Raw genomic sequence first — 17022 nt, forward strand, 5'->3', positions numbered from 1 at the left:
TCTATTGAGCTGTGAGAACGCTGGCAGCTCCAGAAGGGCGAAAGTGGAAACTTGATGCTTGGTTGAAGGAGCACGTATTGTATTCTTTCCACGTTCTCTAGATGACTGTGTCCAGACTAAGGGAGGCTGTTGGTGGAATGGGGTTATTGTAGACCTTTCTTGTTACATAAAAGTGTCATTTTAAGTTGCGATGTGTGTGTCAGCTTCCGGGGCTAAGCTGCTTTGTTTTCTATTTATCTGATATTCTGGTGTTTTTAGAGGCCAGAGAGAGGGCCAGAGAGAGGGCCAGAGAGAGGGGGCATTAGTGAGCCTGTAGCTCTTAGCATCACATCGGGCTGCTGCTTGATGCAGTTTTTATGCTTTCCTCTTGTAATGTTTACTTTAGATTAAGTCCTAGTGACAGAAAGGGGTTAGTGTCCCATCTGTGTTTGGGGACGGGGGTTGTTTTGGGGAAGTGTTGTTAGCAGAGTGCAGTGAGAGGATGACCCAGATAAGGAAGGTCATGAATTAATGGACCTGGAGGATGGTGATGGGGTCACAGGCATTATATAAGTCTTCTACATCTGTAGTTTATGAAATTTGAAGGCAAAAGGCCATACCCAGGTCACATCCTGTAATGTATCTGCATTTTATAACTTGACAAAAACAAGAGATGCCTAAATATGCTTACTTGTTATACATGCTCCATGCACAGATACCAGTTGTATTATGTATTCTGTATGTTTACTCTGTGTTCTGCGCTGGTCAGTAGAAAGCCGAGCGGCACCATTGATGTTATTGGGGGACAAACTGGTACCATCAGCCGGGTAGAGGGACGAAGACGTCACAATATAGAAGGAAATAACATCCAGGTAATGTGTGTCTGTTTTAATGTGATATTCTAAAATACACCCTGGGTGTTTCTCAATATTCATACTACCGTGCGCCGCACTCTCATGCTCAAGTCCATTCTCCGAGGGCGTTCTCTTGAGTACATTCTTGTGAGGACAAGTGTGGAGAACACATAAAATATTGATTTGAGACACACTCTCACTTCCCCCTACTGTATTACCTCACCCTGCACCTCCCCATTCATTGAACCTTCTTCCAGCCAGGACAATGGCAATAGAGACCAAACAAGTTTATACACTAAGCAAATGTTTTACTTCATACTTATGAGCTAGCTGTATGGGAATCGTAATAATCTAGCTAGCCAGCTAGTTTAACAGGTAAAAACGACGGAAAAACAAGTGTTATGCTAGGTATATGGCTAGCTGTCTATTTGTGGGTAGATGGCTACTAATTCTAAGTTGTTAGCCATATTACATTTCTATGTGCTTTGACAGTGGGTATTGTAGGCAGGTAAACTGGCCACAAATGGACACGGTATGTATTTATTAAAGAACCAAGATAAAATATTGTAGTCAGACAACATATTAGTTGAATGGGCAACATCTCGTGTCAGATCAAATAATGGCTGACATTGTTTTCAAGAAATGTTGCTTTGTTTTTTTTTACACGGTTGGGTCATATTCCTGTGCATACTCGCTGAAGCTTGCATCGATGCATGCTTCAAAACACACCATATCACCAAAAGTATGTGGACACCCCTTCAAATTAGTGGATTCAGCTATTTCAGCCACACCCGTTGCTGACAGGTGTATAAAATCGATTACACAGCCATGCAATATCCAGAGACAAATGTTGGCAGTAGATTGACCTTACTGAAGAACTCTGACTTTCAATGTGGCACCGTCATAGGAAGCCACCTTCCCAACAACTCAGTTTGTCAAATTTCTTCACTCCTTGATCTGCCCCGGTTAAAAAGTAAGTGCTGTTATTGTGAAGTGGAAACATCAACTAGGAGCATCAACAAGCTCACAGAACAGGACTGCCGAGTGCTTAAGTGCGTAGCATGTAAAAAATCGTCTGTCCTCGGTTGCAACACTCACTACCGAGGTCCACTACTGAGTTCCAGTGAAGGGAAATCTTAACGCTACAGCGTACAATGACATTCTAGACGATTCTGTGCTTCCAACTTTGTGGCAACAGTTTGGGGAAGGCCCTTTTCTTGTTTCAGCAAGACAATGCCCCGTGCACAAAGCGAGGACCATACAGAAATAGTTTGTTGAGATCAGTGTGGAAGAACTTGACTGATCTGCACAGAACCCTGACCTCAATCCCATCGAACACCTTTGGGATGAATTGGAACCGTGAGCCAGGCATAATCGCCTAACATCAGTGCCCGGTCTCACTAATGCTCTTGTGGCTGAATGGAAGCAAGTCCCCGGGGAAATGTTCCAACATCTAGTGGAAAGCCTTCCCAGAAGAGTGGAGGCTGTTATTGGAGCAAAGGGGGGACCAACTCCATATTAATGCCCAAGATTTTGTTGTAATGAGATGTTCGACAAGCAGTTGTCCACATACTTTTGATCATGTAGTGTATGTACTAACAGAATTATCATCCGAGAAGTGCCCCCCGCCCGTGCTCCGTTTCACATACTTTGATTTAGACTCATGCTCCGACCCTCCTGTACTGCAATTTGCATGTTCACGGTAGTATACATAGTGAGAAACACCCCCTATCTTTCCTCCTTGCATTGAGCTAGTAAATGTACCTACCTAGTCTGAGCTTTGTTTTTGTATGTACGTGTGTGTGGGTGCATGCATTGCAGGTGCTTTCTGAGCCCCCCTCTGATGCTGAGCCTACTCCCACTAAGATGCCCCCCTTTTTTCCTCCCAACATCCCCCCGCCTCCTTTCCCGCCTCCACCCCACAATGTCAGCTCCGCCCCTCCACTCATTCCTCCACCACGTAAGTGACCTCAGCCCCACAAACGCACACTAGCACACAAACACTGCTCCCTTTCTGGGTGTCCTCTGATCAGCAGCACAGTTATGGAATGTAGAGGATAAGGTTAAGGATTGCATAAAGACACTGCTTGGAGGTCAGACAGACTGGTGAGGGTCACTCTCGTGACGCCACGGCGTGTTGGCTCCCTGGGGTCATGGGAAGATGACGTTCAACTAGGACATTTCCCACTGTGATTAATTAGTGTTAGTGGCCACAATTTCTCTCTTTTTCGATCTGTTTTTCTCTCTCTCATTCTCTCACTTGCTATTTTTCTATCTCTTTCTCTCATTTGCTCTTTCTTTCTCTCCCTCTGGCTCTCTCATTCTCGCTTTCTCTTTTTCTATCTTTATTTCTCTCTCTGGCTCTCTCTTTCTGTCTTTCTCTCTCTCTCGTCCCACTGTGATTAATTAGTGTGAGTGGCCACAATTTTTCTCTATTTTTCTCACTCGCTCTGTCTGTGTATGTGTTGATGCATCATTAGTACAGCTGAGGAGCTTGGGTGAACAGATTACAGTATAACCCAGAGTTGCAGGTGTAAATCCCATGCTGAGAACCCTTGAAGGAAAGGCTTGTTTTAACCCGCCATGCATCATGGAGCATCCAGCTGTATAAATGACTGATACGTTCACCATGCCAATCCTGGAGGAATTGTGTTTGAAGCTGCACCATAAGTGATAATAAATAACACTGCATGTTGAAGGACAGGGTTGAGAGTTGGAGGTGGGTTAACATAACATAAATGTTTGTGTGCGCATGTGTCTGCTCTCTCTGGGTGAGTGTCTTTTCCCCCAGGTGTGTGTAATTCTGTCCAGGTGGGTGTCTGTCAGTTTGCCTGACTTCCTCCTCATCTCCTGATGAATATGAGGCAGAAGGCAGGAAGAACCCTCTGGCCTGAACTCACAGCTGATCGCAGGCTGCCACCGCTTCATCTTCAAAGATTTCCAAATAGCAGGCCCCCTACTCACCCCAGACACACCCCCAGCACACCCTACATTCAATGAGCTCCATACCGCCTGTTGTTCAATGCGTGCCAAAACTCCCAATACAACGAAAATAGCAAAAATCCTGGTGACCCTGGCTTTGAAGTGTTTTTTTTAAAGATCTGTGCCACTCCTCCTCCATTAAGTTACAGGCCCTGCCTCCTTTTGTGATGCAAATGTCCAACGTGATAAAAATAGCTCCTGGAAAAAAGAAAAAGTGCAGAGCCAGCAGATTGTGGCACAAGAAATGTGCTGAACAGACCAACCATGGAAAGAGGGAGAGAGAGGGGGCTTTGTTACTCTTGGTGCAGTAGGGTCACATTAGCGGTCTAGTATTATTGCATGATGGGGACACATTTTAGTGCAGGGTTGTGTTGTCGTTGCAGGCCAGTTTGTGTAGTGAAGCACTAAGGGATGTTGTCTGGAGCTCTAGTGTAGTACTACTTGGACTGATCAGTGTAATTTGGCAGATACAGTGTGGGTAGTTTGACACCTGTACTGACACTATCCCTGTAAAAGCAACGTTATCTGTGTCTGTAGAGCAGGTTTGTGGGTCTGTTATAGTCTCAGCAAACAACAAACGTTCCTTACGTCATTACCTAACGTTTCCATAGGAATGTTCCGGTGATGTGCAAGGACTGTTTCCAAGAGACCGTTCGTTCCATTTAATGTTAACCACGTTCTGGGTAAATTCAGTTTATCATGTTCTCAGAAATATTCATGTTTTAGACACATTTCATGGGATGTTGCAAGAACGTTAATGTGTCAGTTTTTTTTACGGGTTAGGACAATATTTAATCAACATGACACCAAACGCACACAGAACATGTTTTCAGAATATAAGATATTAATGTTCTAGACACTTTTCATGGGAATGTTACAAAAACATTTCGGTGTCCAATTACATTTAAAACAGGATGTTCCGTCATTGTCTAGATACCCAGCTTGTTCCGAGGACGTTCCTAAAGAAGCCTGATGGTTTCAAAGAAAATGTCACCCCCCCCCCCCCCCCCCCATCATTTTTTGGGGATTCTTTACACACCACACCTTGTTACTGTTGCCGAGCCCATCAAGACTCTGGTTGGATCTATTTACATCTCTTTGTATGTTGGCAAGGTAATGGATATCCACACACAACCAAACAGTGTTTTTAACATAAAATAGGCCTTTTCACAATGCGTTGTTCTTAGCCCCGGTCTACACTGGCCTTGGGTTAACTTATCATCAAATTGTATTTGTCACATGCGCCGAATATATCAGGTGTAGACCTTACAGTGAAATGCTTACTTATAAGCCCTCACCAACAATGCAGTTTTAAGAAAATACTCCCCCCAAAAGTAAGAGATAAGAGTAACAAATAATTAAAGAGCAGCAGTAAAACAACAATAGCGGGGCTATATACAGGGAATCCGGTGTCAAGGAAATTGAGGTGATATGTACATGTAGGTAGAGTTATTAAAGTGACAATGCATAGATAATAACAGAGTAGCAGCACTATAGAAGAGGGTGGGTGGGGGGCAATGCAAATAGTCTCGGTAGCCATTTCGTTAACTGTTCAGGAGTCCTATGGCTAGGGGGTAGAAGCTTTTTAGAAGCGTCTTGGACCTAGCCTTGGCACTCCGGTACCGCTTGCCGTGTGGTAGCAGAGAGAACGGTCTATGACTAGGGTGGCTGGAGTCTTTGACAACTTTTAAGGCCTTCCTCTGACACCGCCTGGTATAGAGGTTCTGGATGGCAGGAAGCTTGGCCCCAGTGATGTATGGGCCGTACGCCCTACCCTCTGTAGTGCCTTGCGGTCGGAGGCTGAGCAGTTGCCATAACAGGCAGTAATGCAACCTGTCAGGATGCTCTTGATGGTGCAGCTGTAAAACATTTTAAGGATCTGAGGACAGTTGCCCATGCCAAATCTTTTCAGTCTCCTGATGGGGATGACAGTTTGTTGGTGTTGTGGATGTTCTTGACGCTCTCAACCTGCTCCACTACACCCCCGTCGAAGAGAATGGGGCGTGCTCTTTTCCCGTAGTCCACAATCTTCTCCTTTGTCTTGATCACGTTGAGGGGGAGGTTGTTGTCCTTGATCTCATCCCTGTAGACTGTCTCATTGTTGTCGGTGATCAGGCCTAACACTGTTGTGTCATCAGAAAACTTAATGATGGTGTCGGAGTCGTGCCTGACCGTGCAGTCAGAGTTAACATGGAGTACAGAAGTGGACTGATCACGCACCCCTGAGGGGCCCCAGTGTTGACGAGCAGCGTGGCGGATGTGTTGTTGCCTACCCTTACCACCTGTGGGTCATCAGGAAGTCCAGGATCCAGTTGCAGAGGGAGGTATTTAGTCCCAGGGTCCTTAGCTTAGTGATGAGCTTTGAGGGCACTATGGTTTTGAATGCTGAGCTGTAGTCAAGGACTAGCATTCTCACATACAGTTGAAGTCTGAAGTTTACATACACCTTAGCCAAATACATTTAAACTCAGTTTTTCACAATTCCTGACATTTAATCCTAGTAAAAATTCCACAAGCTTCCCACAAAAAGTTGGGTGAATTTTGGCCCCTTCCTCCTGACAGAGCTGGTGTAACTGAGTCAGGTTTGTAGGCCTCCTTGCTCACACACGCTTTTTCACTTCTGCCCACAAATTTCTATAGGATTGAGGTCAGGGCTTTGTGATGGCCACTCCAATACCTTGACTTTGTTGTCCTTAAGCCATTTTGCCGCAACTTTGGAAGTATGCTTGGGGTCATTGTCCATTTGGAAGACTCATTTGCGACCAAGCTTTAACTTCCTGACTGATGTCTTGAGATGTTGCTTCAATATATCCACCTAATTTTCCTCCCTAATGATGCCTCCCCCATGCTTCACGGTTGGGATGATGTTCTTCGGCTTGCAAGCCTCCCCCTTTTTCGTCCTAACATAACGATGTTCATTATGGGCAAACCGTTCTATTTTTGTTTCATCTGACCAGAGGACATTTCTCTAAAGAGTACGATCTTTGTCCCCATGTGCAGTTGAAACCATAGGCTGGCTTTTTTTATGGTGTTTTTGGAGCAGTGGCATCTCCATTGCTGAGCGGCCTTTCAGCTTATGTCGATTATAGGACTCACTTTACTGTGGATATAGATACTTTTCTACCTGTTTCCTCCAGCATCTTCACAAGGTTCTTTGCTGCTGTTCTGGGATTGATTTGCATTTTTCGCACCAAAGTACGTTCATTTCTAGGAGACAGAACGTGTCTCCTTCCTGAGCAGTATGACGGCTGCATGGTCCCATGGTGTTTATACTTGTGTACTATTGTTTGTACAGATGAACCTGGAACCTTCTGGCATTTGGAAATTGCTCCCAAGGATGAACCAGACTTGTGGAGGGCTCCAATTGTTTTTCTGATTTTTCCCACGATGTCAAGCAAAGAGGCACTGAGTTTGAAGGTAGGCCTTGAAATACATCCACAGGTACACCTCCAATTGACTCAGGCTAATTGACATCATTTATCAGAAGCTTCTAAAGCCATGACATCATTTTCTTGGAATTTTCCAAGCTGTTTAAAGGCACAGTCAACTTAGTGTATGTAAACTTCTGACCCACTGGAATTGTGATACAGTGAAATAATCTGTCTGTAAACAATTGTTGGAAAATGTTATTGTTTCATGCACAAAGTAGATGTCCTAACCGACTTGCCAAAACTATAGTTTGTTAACAAGAAATTGTGAAGTGGTTGAAAAACTAGTTGAAAAATGAGTTTTAATGAGTTTTAATGACCTAAGTGTAAGTAAACTCCCGACTTCAACTGTATGTGTTCCTTTTGTCCAGGTGGAACAGGACAGTGTGGAGTGCAATATAGATTGCATCATCTGTGGCTCTGTTTGTAATGTATGCAATTTCGAGTGGGTCTAGGGTTTCTGGGATAATGGTGTAGATGTGAGCCATAACCAGCCTTTCAAAGCATTTCATGGCGTGAGTGCTACGGGTCGGTAGTTATTTAGGCAGGTCACCTTAGTGTTCTTGGGCACAGGGTCTGTGGTGGTCTGCTTGAAACCTGTTGGTATTACGGACTCAGACAGGGAGAGATTGAAGACGCTTGCCAGATGGTCTGTGCATGCTCGGTGTACACGCCTTGGTAATCCATTTGGCCCTGCGGCCTTGTGAATGTTGACCTTTTTAAAGGTCTTACATCGGCTGCGGAGAGCGTGATCACACAGTCGTCCGGAACAGCTGATGCGCTCATGCATGTTTCGGTGTTACTTGCCTCGAAGCGAGCATAGAAATTATTTAGTTTGTCTGGTAGGCCCTCGGCTGTGCTGTAATAGTTTGCAAGCCCTGCCACCTCCGACGAGTGTCAGTGTTGGAGCCGGAGTAGTACGATTTGTTCTTGTGATACGATTCAATCCTGTGTTTACACAAGCACTTGTTAACCCTAGGCTAAGGATTCACACTTGTAGTCCAGTGTGTTGGAATAACGGACAAACACAACATGTGACCAACAGCCATGCCGGTCAGTGCCGTATTAAGATTAGAGAGGACATTTTTTTTTATATGACCATGGCCTTGTTTCTATTACAGCTTATTGGATGTCTGTCATTCATATTTCATTCACCCAGGTCAATGTAACATTAATACGTTTAGGCTACTACATGATACTCTGATTTGCCCTATAACCATCATGCGGTTGCTGCAACCTAGCCTACAAATGAAAGTTTATAACTTAGGTGCACAGGTCGAGAGACATTTTGGAGTAATTAAGGTGACAGACGGCGACACATTCAGTACAGCATCGCACACACTTGCCTGCATCTAGCTGATCTAGGGTCGAGTCATTCGTCCAACCAGTTTCTATTGGACAAACAATCTTCTTTTTTTGGGGGGGGGGACAAAATTAGGTAGGTCCCTCCCCATTTCGTTCCGTTTGCTTCTGTTTAAGAAATGTTTTGCAACAGAATCGGCTGAATGAATACACCCCTGATCACTCGCACACACAGTTCACATTTATAGCCTACATCTTTGTCATCATAATGTTATAGTCAACTAACTTTAACTAACGCCTTAGTGAACCCACAATCCAATCAATGTGTACAATCATGCAGTACAGCAAAAGCATTTGTACACATTGATTGTATCATGGGTTTACTATCACGCGGTACAGTTTACAGCAAGCAGACGTGGCGTAGTGGGCTGTTCGGAATGCCGTGAACCAAGAGCATGTGTGTTCAAGTCCTAGGTAAGAACATGTTGAAAAATAATGACTGTATAAATGACCATGCACAATGTGATCATTTGTGTCAAATATGTATGTTGAGCACATTGTGTGTGTGTGTGCGTGTGTGTGTGTTTCTCACCTTGCCAACAGACAAAGAGCTCTGAATGGATCAGGTCCTTGATGGGCTTGGCAACAGTAACATGGGGTGATGTTTCTTTGGGACCATCAGGCGACATCCTAAAAACGTCTTTAGGGAACAAGCAGTGAATTATCCAATAACCTACATGGGACCAGGGCATTCTGTCATGGTCCCATGTTTTAAACGTTCTTGGACACAGGAATGTTCTTGCGATGTCCCGTGAAACGTGTCGAGATCATGTAATATATTATATTCTGGCAACCATGTTCTGTGTAGTGTAGGCCGTCATTGTAAAATAAGAATTTGTTCTTAACTGACTTGCCTAGTTAAATAACGGTTAAATAAAAAATGTTGGGTGTGACTTTGTGGAATATTCTCCTAACCCTCAGAAAACTGGACACAGGAATGTTCTTGCAATGTCTCATTAAACGTGTGTAGAACATGAATATTGTTTATTCTGAGAACATGGTAACCACGTTCTAGGTTAATTCTGTTTGGGATTAAGGAAATAACTCTAACGCCTAAACATGCTAAATAGATTCACAGGAGATGTTTGTTAACATACATAGAATGTTCCCGTAACTAACGGAAAACTGAACCCTAAAACATCAGGGGACCATAATGGGTAACGTTACAAAAACGTTCCATTTTCCTAGAATTGCTAGCTGGGGTGGTATCAGCCTATATCTACACTGATGCAGTAGTCGGAACATAATAGTTTTTGGATCAGTGATTGGCTAATTCTGCTAGGGCGGAGGTCAATGTGACTCACTTAGGGCAAGATCAATAATGGAAGAAACATTGACAAGCTAGTGCTGCCAGTTCAAAGTAGTGTATTTAGCTAACCATTGTGAATGCAGGCAGCCCATAGAGTGGGGCAGCAGTAGGCTGCATTCTGTAGAGCATATCGGTTCAATCTAAAAGCCTCCTGCATAATGACTCTGAAACGTTAGCATGCGAGAGAGCCACGCAAGCACAATCACCAGCAATTAGCCCTCAGCCATTATCTTTCTCATACGCTGCCAAGCGTGGAGCTTCAACCTTAATCAAATGCTTGCTTTGAGATCACGACAGGTAGGAACAATTACACACGCAAACATATATGGCATGTGTGAGTGTTTACTGTGTGCGTGCGAGCAAGCCCAATGCATTGGTCCATTGAAATACAGTACCAGTCAAGTTTGGACAAACCTAATTTAAGGTTGTTGTTTTTTTAAACAATTTTCTACATTGTAGTGAATAATAGTGAAGACATCAAAACTATGAAATAACAGATATGGAATCATTTAGTAACCAAAAAAGTGGTAAACACATCAAAATATATATTTTATATTTTTCAAAGTAGCCATCCTTTGCCTTGATGACAGCTTTGCAAACTTGGCATTCTCTCAACCAGCTTCACCTGGAATAGTTTTCCAACAGTCTTGAAGGAGTTCCCACATATGCTGAGCACTTGCTGGCTGATTTTTTTTTTTCTTCTTCCCTTCACTCTGCGGTCCAACTCATCCCAAACCATCTCAATTGGTTTGAGGTTGGGTGATTGTGGAGGCCAGGTCATCTGCTGCAGCACTGCATCACTCTCCTTCTTGGTCAAATGGCCCTTACACAGCCTGAAGGTGTGTTGGGTCATTGTCCTGTTGAAAAACAAATGATAGTCCCACTAAGCACAACCAGATGGGATGGCGTATCGCTGCAAAATGCTGTGGTAGCCATGCTGGTTAAGTGTGCCTTGAATTCAAAATAAGTCACTGACAGTGACCAGCAAAGCAAAGCACCCCCACACGAAGCATGGTAAAGGAGGTGTGATCAAGGTTGGAACCACAGATACGAAGATCATTCGTTCACCTACTCTGCGTCTCACAAAGACATGGTGGTTAGAACCAAAAATCTCAAAGGACACATTTCCACCGGTCTAATGTCCATTGTTTGTGTTTCTTGGCACAAGCAAGTCTCTTCTTATTATTAGTGTCCTTTAGTAGTGGTTTCTTTTTAGCAATTCAACCAAGAAGGCCTGATTCACGCAGACTCCTCTAAACAGTTGATGTTGGGATGTGTCTGTTACTTGAACTCTGAAGCATTTATTTGGGCTGTAATTTCTGAGGCAGGTAACTTTAATGAACGTATCCTCTGTAGCAGGGGTAACTCTGGGTCTTCCTTTCATGTGGCGGTCCTCATGCGAGCCAGTTTCATCATAGTGCTTGATGGGTTTTTGCGACTGCACTTGGAGAAACTTTCAAAGTTCTTTTAAATTTTCCGTATTGAATGACCTTCATGTCTTAAAGTAATGATGGACTGTCAATTATCTTTGCTTATTTGAGCTGTTCTTGCCATAATTTGGATTTAGCCCTATTTGGTCAAAGCTCTTCTTTGTACCATCCCTACCTTGTCACAACACAACTAATTGGCTCAAACACACAGAGGAAAGAAATTCCACAAATGAACTTTTAACAAGGAACACCTGTTAATTGAAATGCATTCCAGGTGACTACCTCATGAAGCTGGTTGAGAGAATGCCAAGACTGTGCAAAGGGTGGCTACTTTGAAGAATCTCAAATATAAAATTATAGTTTGTTTTGTTTAACACTTTTGATTCCATATGTGTTATTTCATAGTTTTGATGTCCTCACTATTATTCTACAATGTAAAAATAAAGAAAAAACCCTAAATGAGTTGGTGTCCAAACTTTTAACTCGTACTGTATGCTCAATGACATTGAGCAACAGCTTTTGGAATTGAAATGGGTTAGTTAACAGATTTAAAATGGGCACAATCAAGACAAGGCTGGGATTTTGGAGTCCAATGTACAAGTCTATGCTCATTTTGCAAAGCACAATGCCATTGACAGAGGAATGGAGGAGACGAGCCAGACTAGAGTTGTTTAATCAGTTTTATATTACATAGTGTTTCATTTATCCTCCATCTTCCCATTACTGATGCATATGCAGATTTGAACAACTTGTTTTTAGGGCATTTTGTTATGTTCTATGTATTATGGATGGATGTATGCATGTGAAGCTTTTAGTTGAGTGCTTTGTTGCAGGGTAGTGTTTCTTTGTGCGCGTGAGTGTTTTTGTGTGGTTCAGTTTCCTCCAGGCCAGGTCCTAGTGAAACCCATTGCACTGTGCCTTCAGGGTTGTTCTGTCAATAAATGCAGTGCCTGAAACTAGACCAGCAGCAGGAGAGGCAGACGGCACCATGTCCAGAGATTTGTTTTCAGTGTCCTCTTCTCCTGCAGCAAGGAAGGACTATTTTTCTCTGTGAGGAGGTTCATCTGCGATCTTACTAGCTGTGTGGCTCCCCTTAGTTACCAGGTGTCTGAGGTATCAAAGGCTTTGGTTCTCCATAGTGAGCAGTTCAGCCCCTGTTTCCACAGTGAGAGGGAAGGAAGACACTTCTACATTTCACTATCTACTTTTAAAACTTTGCAAACTTACTTTTCTTTCTTTTTTTTCAGCCCTTTATGCTTTTTTTTCTGTTGATGTAAACTTCTCTGAAACTTACTCACATCAGGGGTCTTTGTGAAAAAACAAAGGCATGGTGCCCAGATGTGTGTGTGTGTGTAGTGTTTTAGCCTCTTCAAAGGAGTTTGTGTGTGCGTGTTTTGAAGGGCAGTTTGTGTGTCACTCCCAGACATGAAAGCTTCTAGCATAAAATAGTGGGTTCGTTTACAAGTGCAGTCAGCCATTTGACTGGGGCTGGTTTTATGAATGTTAGAGGGATGTGTGATTCTGTTTTGACATTCTGGCACCTCCCCAATATAGGATATGCCTGTTTTCAAGTTTCTCTGCCTCAAACAGAGATCTTCTAAATACGATAAAGCCTAATAAAAGATAATGTGGTGGTTGTGGCAGCTTATTTTACTGTCTGCTTGCTTGCATGTGTGCACACAGATTATTGGCTCATGATGAGTAGTACAGTTGTTGGCCTCGAGCAGTGACACTACATGACCAAAAGTATATGTGGACACCTGCTCGATGAACATCTCTTTCCAAACTCATGGGCATTAATATGGAGTTAGTCTCTCCCCTGTGCTGCTATAACAGCCTCCACTCTTCTGGGAAGGCTTTCGACTAGATGTTGGAACATTGCTGCAGGGACTTGCTTCCATTCAGCCATGAGCATTCGTGAGGTCAGGCACTGATGTTGGGCGATTAGGCCTGGCTTGCAGTCGGTGTTCCAATTCATCCCAAAGGTGTTTGATGGGGTAGAGATCAGGGCTCTGTGCAGGCCAGTCAAGTTCTTCCACACCGATCTCGACCTCGCTTTGTGCACGGGGGCATTGTCATGATGAAACAGCATTGGGCCTTTCCCAAACTGTTGCCACAAAGTTGGAAGCACAGAATCGTCTAGAATGTCATTGTATGCTATAGCGTTAAGATTTCCCTTCACTGAAATTAAGGGGCCTAGCCCGACAAACAGCCCCAGATCATTATCAGACTGCCAGATGGTGAAGCGTGACTCATCACTCCAGAGAATGCGTTTCCACTGCTCCAATTGCGGCGAGCTTTACACCACTCCAGCCGAAGCTTGGCATTGCGCATGGTGATCTTAGGCTTGTGTGTGGCTGCTCGGCCATGGAAACCCATTTCATGAAGCTTCCTACGAACCGTTTTTGTGCTGACGTTGCTTCCAGAGGACGTTTGGAACTCGTTAGTGAGTGTTGTAACCAAGGACAGATGATTTTTACGTGCTACCGCTTCATCACTCTGCGGTCCCGTTCTGTGAACTTGTGTGGCCTACCACTTTGAGTCTGATCCGTTGTTTCTCCTAGACGTTTCCACTTAACCATAACAGCACTTACAGTTGACCGAGGCAGCTCTAGCAGGGCAGAAATTTTACAAATCGACTTGTTGGAAAGGTGGCATCTTATGACAGTGCCACGCTGAAAGTCACCGCTCTTCAGTAAGGCAATTCTACTGCCAATGTTTGTCTATGAAGAGTGCATGGCTGTGTGCTCAATTTTATGCAACAAGTGTGGCTGAATTAGCCGAATCTACTAATCTACTAAAAGAGGTGTCCACATACTTTTGTATATTTAGTGTATGTCCAATGACCTCAGATAAAAAGCCATCAGAGGTCATTAACTACTGTGTTGTGTGGGATCTTATAAAATATAAAATGTTCTGAGGTGGGAGGAGTTTTCATTTGTACATTAGGCCTACTCTCTACCTGCTGCCATGGTGTCTGACTGTTCTGTTGAAGAATGGAGCAATAACGTTGTTTTTACCTGATATTATTATAACTGTGTCTGTGCGTGTTGATGTGCCTTCCAGGGATCCCCATCAATGTTCCTCCACCTGGTAAGCATTTCTACTGTGATGGAAACTGGATATTTTGTGTCACCGATGTTGGTTCTGGTCTACACTGGGTGTTGTGCATGGTGGATGTTGTTGATAGTGGATTGTGAATGATGGCTTAACCATGACACGGACTGAATGTTTGGTGAAAACAAAACTAATTAGCAATAGTACTTTTTAAGTTAGCATCGTGAGAAGAGGGGAATTTGAACATGTTTAATGCCTATGAGAAATTAAATTGATGCAATATTCAACAATACTGTCATGATTCTGGTCCAACGCGGTGAGCAATGATTGCCTTTCCGGGGTCTGGAAGAAAAGTTTTCTATCTGTTTATGCCCACTAATCACTACTTGATGACCTGACAGACGGTGTCGTCTCTCCTGCAGGCTACCCTCCTGGCGCACCACCTCCTTCTCTGATTCCCACCTTAGACAGGTGAGTCTGTTCTGTCCTGTGTCTGTCTGTCTACAGAACGATAGCGCTCTGGTTGTTTGTACAGGCTGCACTACAGGGGGAGTAGGATCAGGAGAGACAGAAGGAGAAAGGCTGGAGACAATGACATAAATGGAGACAGAGCAGGAGAAGGGCGAGAACACAGCTACTGCCCAACCAGACAGACTGGAGCCAGGAGAACACGCAGGCAAGAGATAATGAAAAGGATCATATAGAAATATACAAGTCAAAGGGATACTGCTAGATTCTGGCATGTTCTATTTACCCAGGGTCCGATAAACACGTGGATAGCATTTTTATGTATTTGATGGTATCCACACGTTTATCTGACTCTGGGTAATTAGAACAAAGGCTTAAATGACAGAATCTCAGTAATCCCTTCACAGGGAAGGAGATTAATGTATTTAGAGAGATTATTATAGATATGTATTGACGGTTCATTGATGACAGCTACCATTGCTTGATTGACAGGGATAATCGCTCAGTTGTAATTAGGAATTTAGAGCAGTGGCTTCTCAGCAGGTTTAATAAAAAATAGTGAAATAAACTCAGCAAGAAAAGAAACGTCCCTTTTTCAGGACCCTGTCTTTAAAAGATCATTCGTAAAAATCCAAATGGCTTCACAGATCTTCATTGTAAAGGATTTAAACACGGGGCATTGTCATGCTGAAACAGGATTGGGCCTTCCCCAAACTGTTGCCACAAAGTTGGAAGCACAGAATCGTCTAGAATGTCATTGTATGCTGTAGTGTTAATATTTCCCTTCACTGGAACTCGGTAGTGGAAGATGTAGTGAGTGTTGCAACCGAGAACAAACCATTTTTAAGCTCTACATGATTTTGTCAAATCAAATCCCTCTGCCTGTCTACAGACAGAGAGAACATTTGAATACGTATTTGACCCTTTTTCGGGTTTTGCTTCACTGTGCTCCATCCCTGACCTTGTAGTTGGAGGAGTGGCCAAATAAGGCAGTTAAACCAGGAGAGTAATCTCCTGTTTGTGACTTCAGTCTCCTGTTTATCAGTTACTATCCAATGCCTCCCTCCCTCATTCCCTTGCTCCCACTCTCCTTAACAAAACAGCCTCAAGTCACAGCCTTTCTGCATACTCCCACAACTCTGCTTGAATTTATACCACTTAGATCACCACAGGGCCATGTTCTGCTGCAGGCTCAGGCTGTGTCTGGATGTTCTTACATGGCCTAATTGCATCGTTGCCTTTTTTATTCTGTTGATTTATTTATTTTGTTTATCTACCCACGTGGATTTAGTAATTTCAATTTCTTTGCCTCCCTTTTTCTTTTGTCTGTCTATCTTGCTTCCTGTCTGCCTGTTTTTCTGACTTTCTCTTCTAAATAAAATGTTCCCCTAATTTCCTTTATCTGTCTGTCTGAATTCAATCACCACTCACCAGTCTCCAGTCTAATGGTCTAAACTCACCAAAGCAGAGCGTGCGAGGCGTGTGATTTTATTTTAGAATGCATTGTTTTGAATTATAATAGCCCAACTGAAGCAGTGCGGGTGGGTTGTCTGCTTTGACGCCTCGCTCAATTAGAAAGTGTCTCTATTTTTGCGTTTTATCGCTAGAGCTGTAGTCACACAAAACAAACATTTTGTCATTAACTTTTTTTTGAGCTCATTTGAATTGGAAGAGGTAGCTAAAGGTTAAGCCAACCATACATGCTAAATTAGACCAACTTATGGAAACCAACATCGCTATCAGCAAAGAAGATCGGAGATATGGACTATCCTGCTAGCATACAGTCACTGCTCTGACTGTCCCGTCTGTTCCACCCAACTTGCTCTGCTTTCTCCGCCAGCCTGGTTCTGGTGAGTTTTTCACTTACAGGATGGTTCCTCTCACATCTGTCCTCTGCCAAATCCTTGTCTCTCTCTTCCAGCCATCTCCACTCAAATGTATTAATAATTTCCTCTTTTACCTTCAAACGTCTTTCTCTCATACTGATGCATGCACACACACATACACACTCCTGACTTTGAATATTGTGTTGAATTTTTCCCTAAGGGAACTGCAGGTAGTACTGGCATGGTCCTGAGCTCTGATTCTTCTGCCAGTGACTTTGAGGCCCAGGGGCCTCCTTAGGCCCAGCTCAGGGGCCTCCTTAGGCCCAG

The 17022-nt window shown here is 43.5% G+C and overlaps 1 protein-coding gene across 6 annotated transcripts in view; it reads left to right on the forward strand.

Annotated features, from left to right (window-relative positions):
- The window catches only part of fip1l1a (FIP1 like 1a (S. cerevisiae)), a 45529-nt gene that overhangs the window by 11986 nt on the left and 16521 nt on the right, over window positions 1–17022 (forward strand). The window contains exons 9-12 of one of the 6 annotated variants that reach the window (XM_021599403.3): window positions 752–851; window positions 2655–2793; window positions 14411–14437; window positions 14824–14872. In XM_021599403.3, the coding sequence (XP_021455078.1) occupies window positions 752–851; window positions 2655–2793; window positions 14411–14437; window positions 14824–14872 (315 nt within the window). Of the gene's footprint in view, window positions 1–748; window positions 852–2654; window positions 2794–14410; window positions 14438–14823; window positions 14873–17022 lie in introns of all 6 variants that reach the window. The other 5 variants (XM_021599402.3, XM_090231828.1, XM_090231827.1 and 2 more) reach the window with 5 other exon arrangements.

This window comes from Oncorhynchus mykiss, chromosome 4 (assembly GCF_057628025.1).
Source record: "Oncorhynchus mykiss isolate SJ-2025 chromosome 4, ASM5762802v1, whole genome shotgun sequence".
NCBI lineage: Eukaryota > Metazoa > Chordata > Actinopteri > Salmoniformes > Salmonidae > Oncorhynchus > Oncorhynchus mykiss.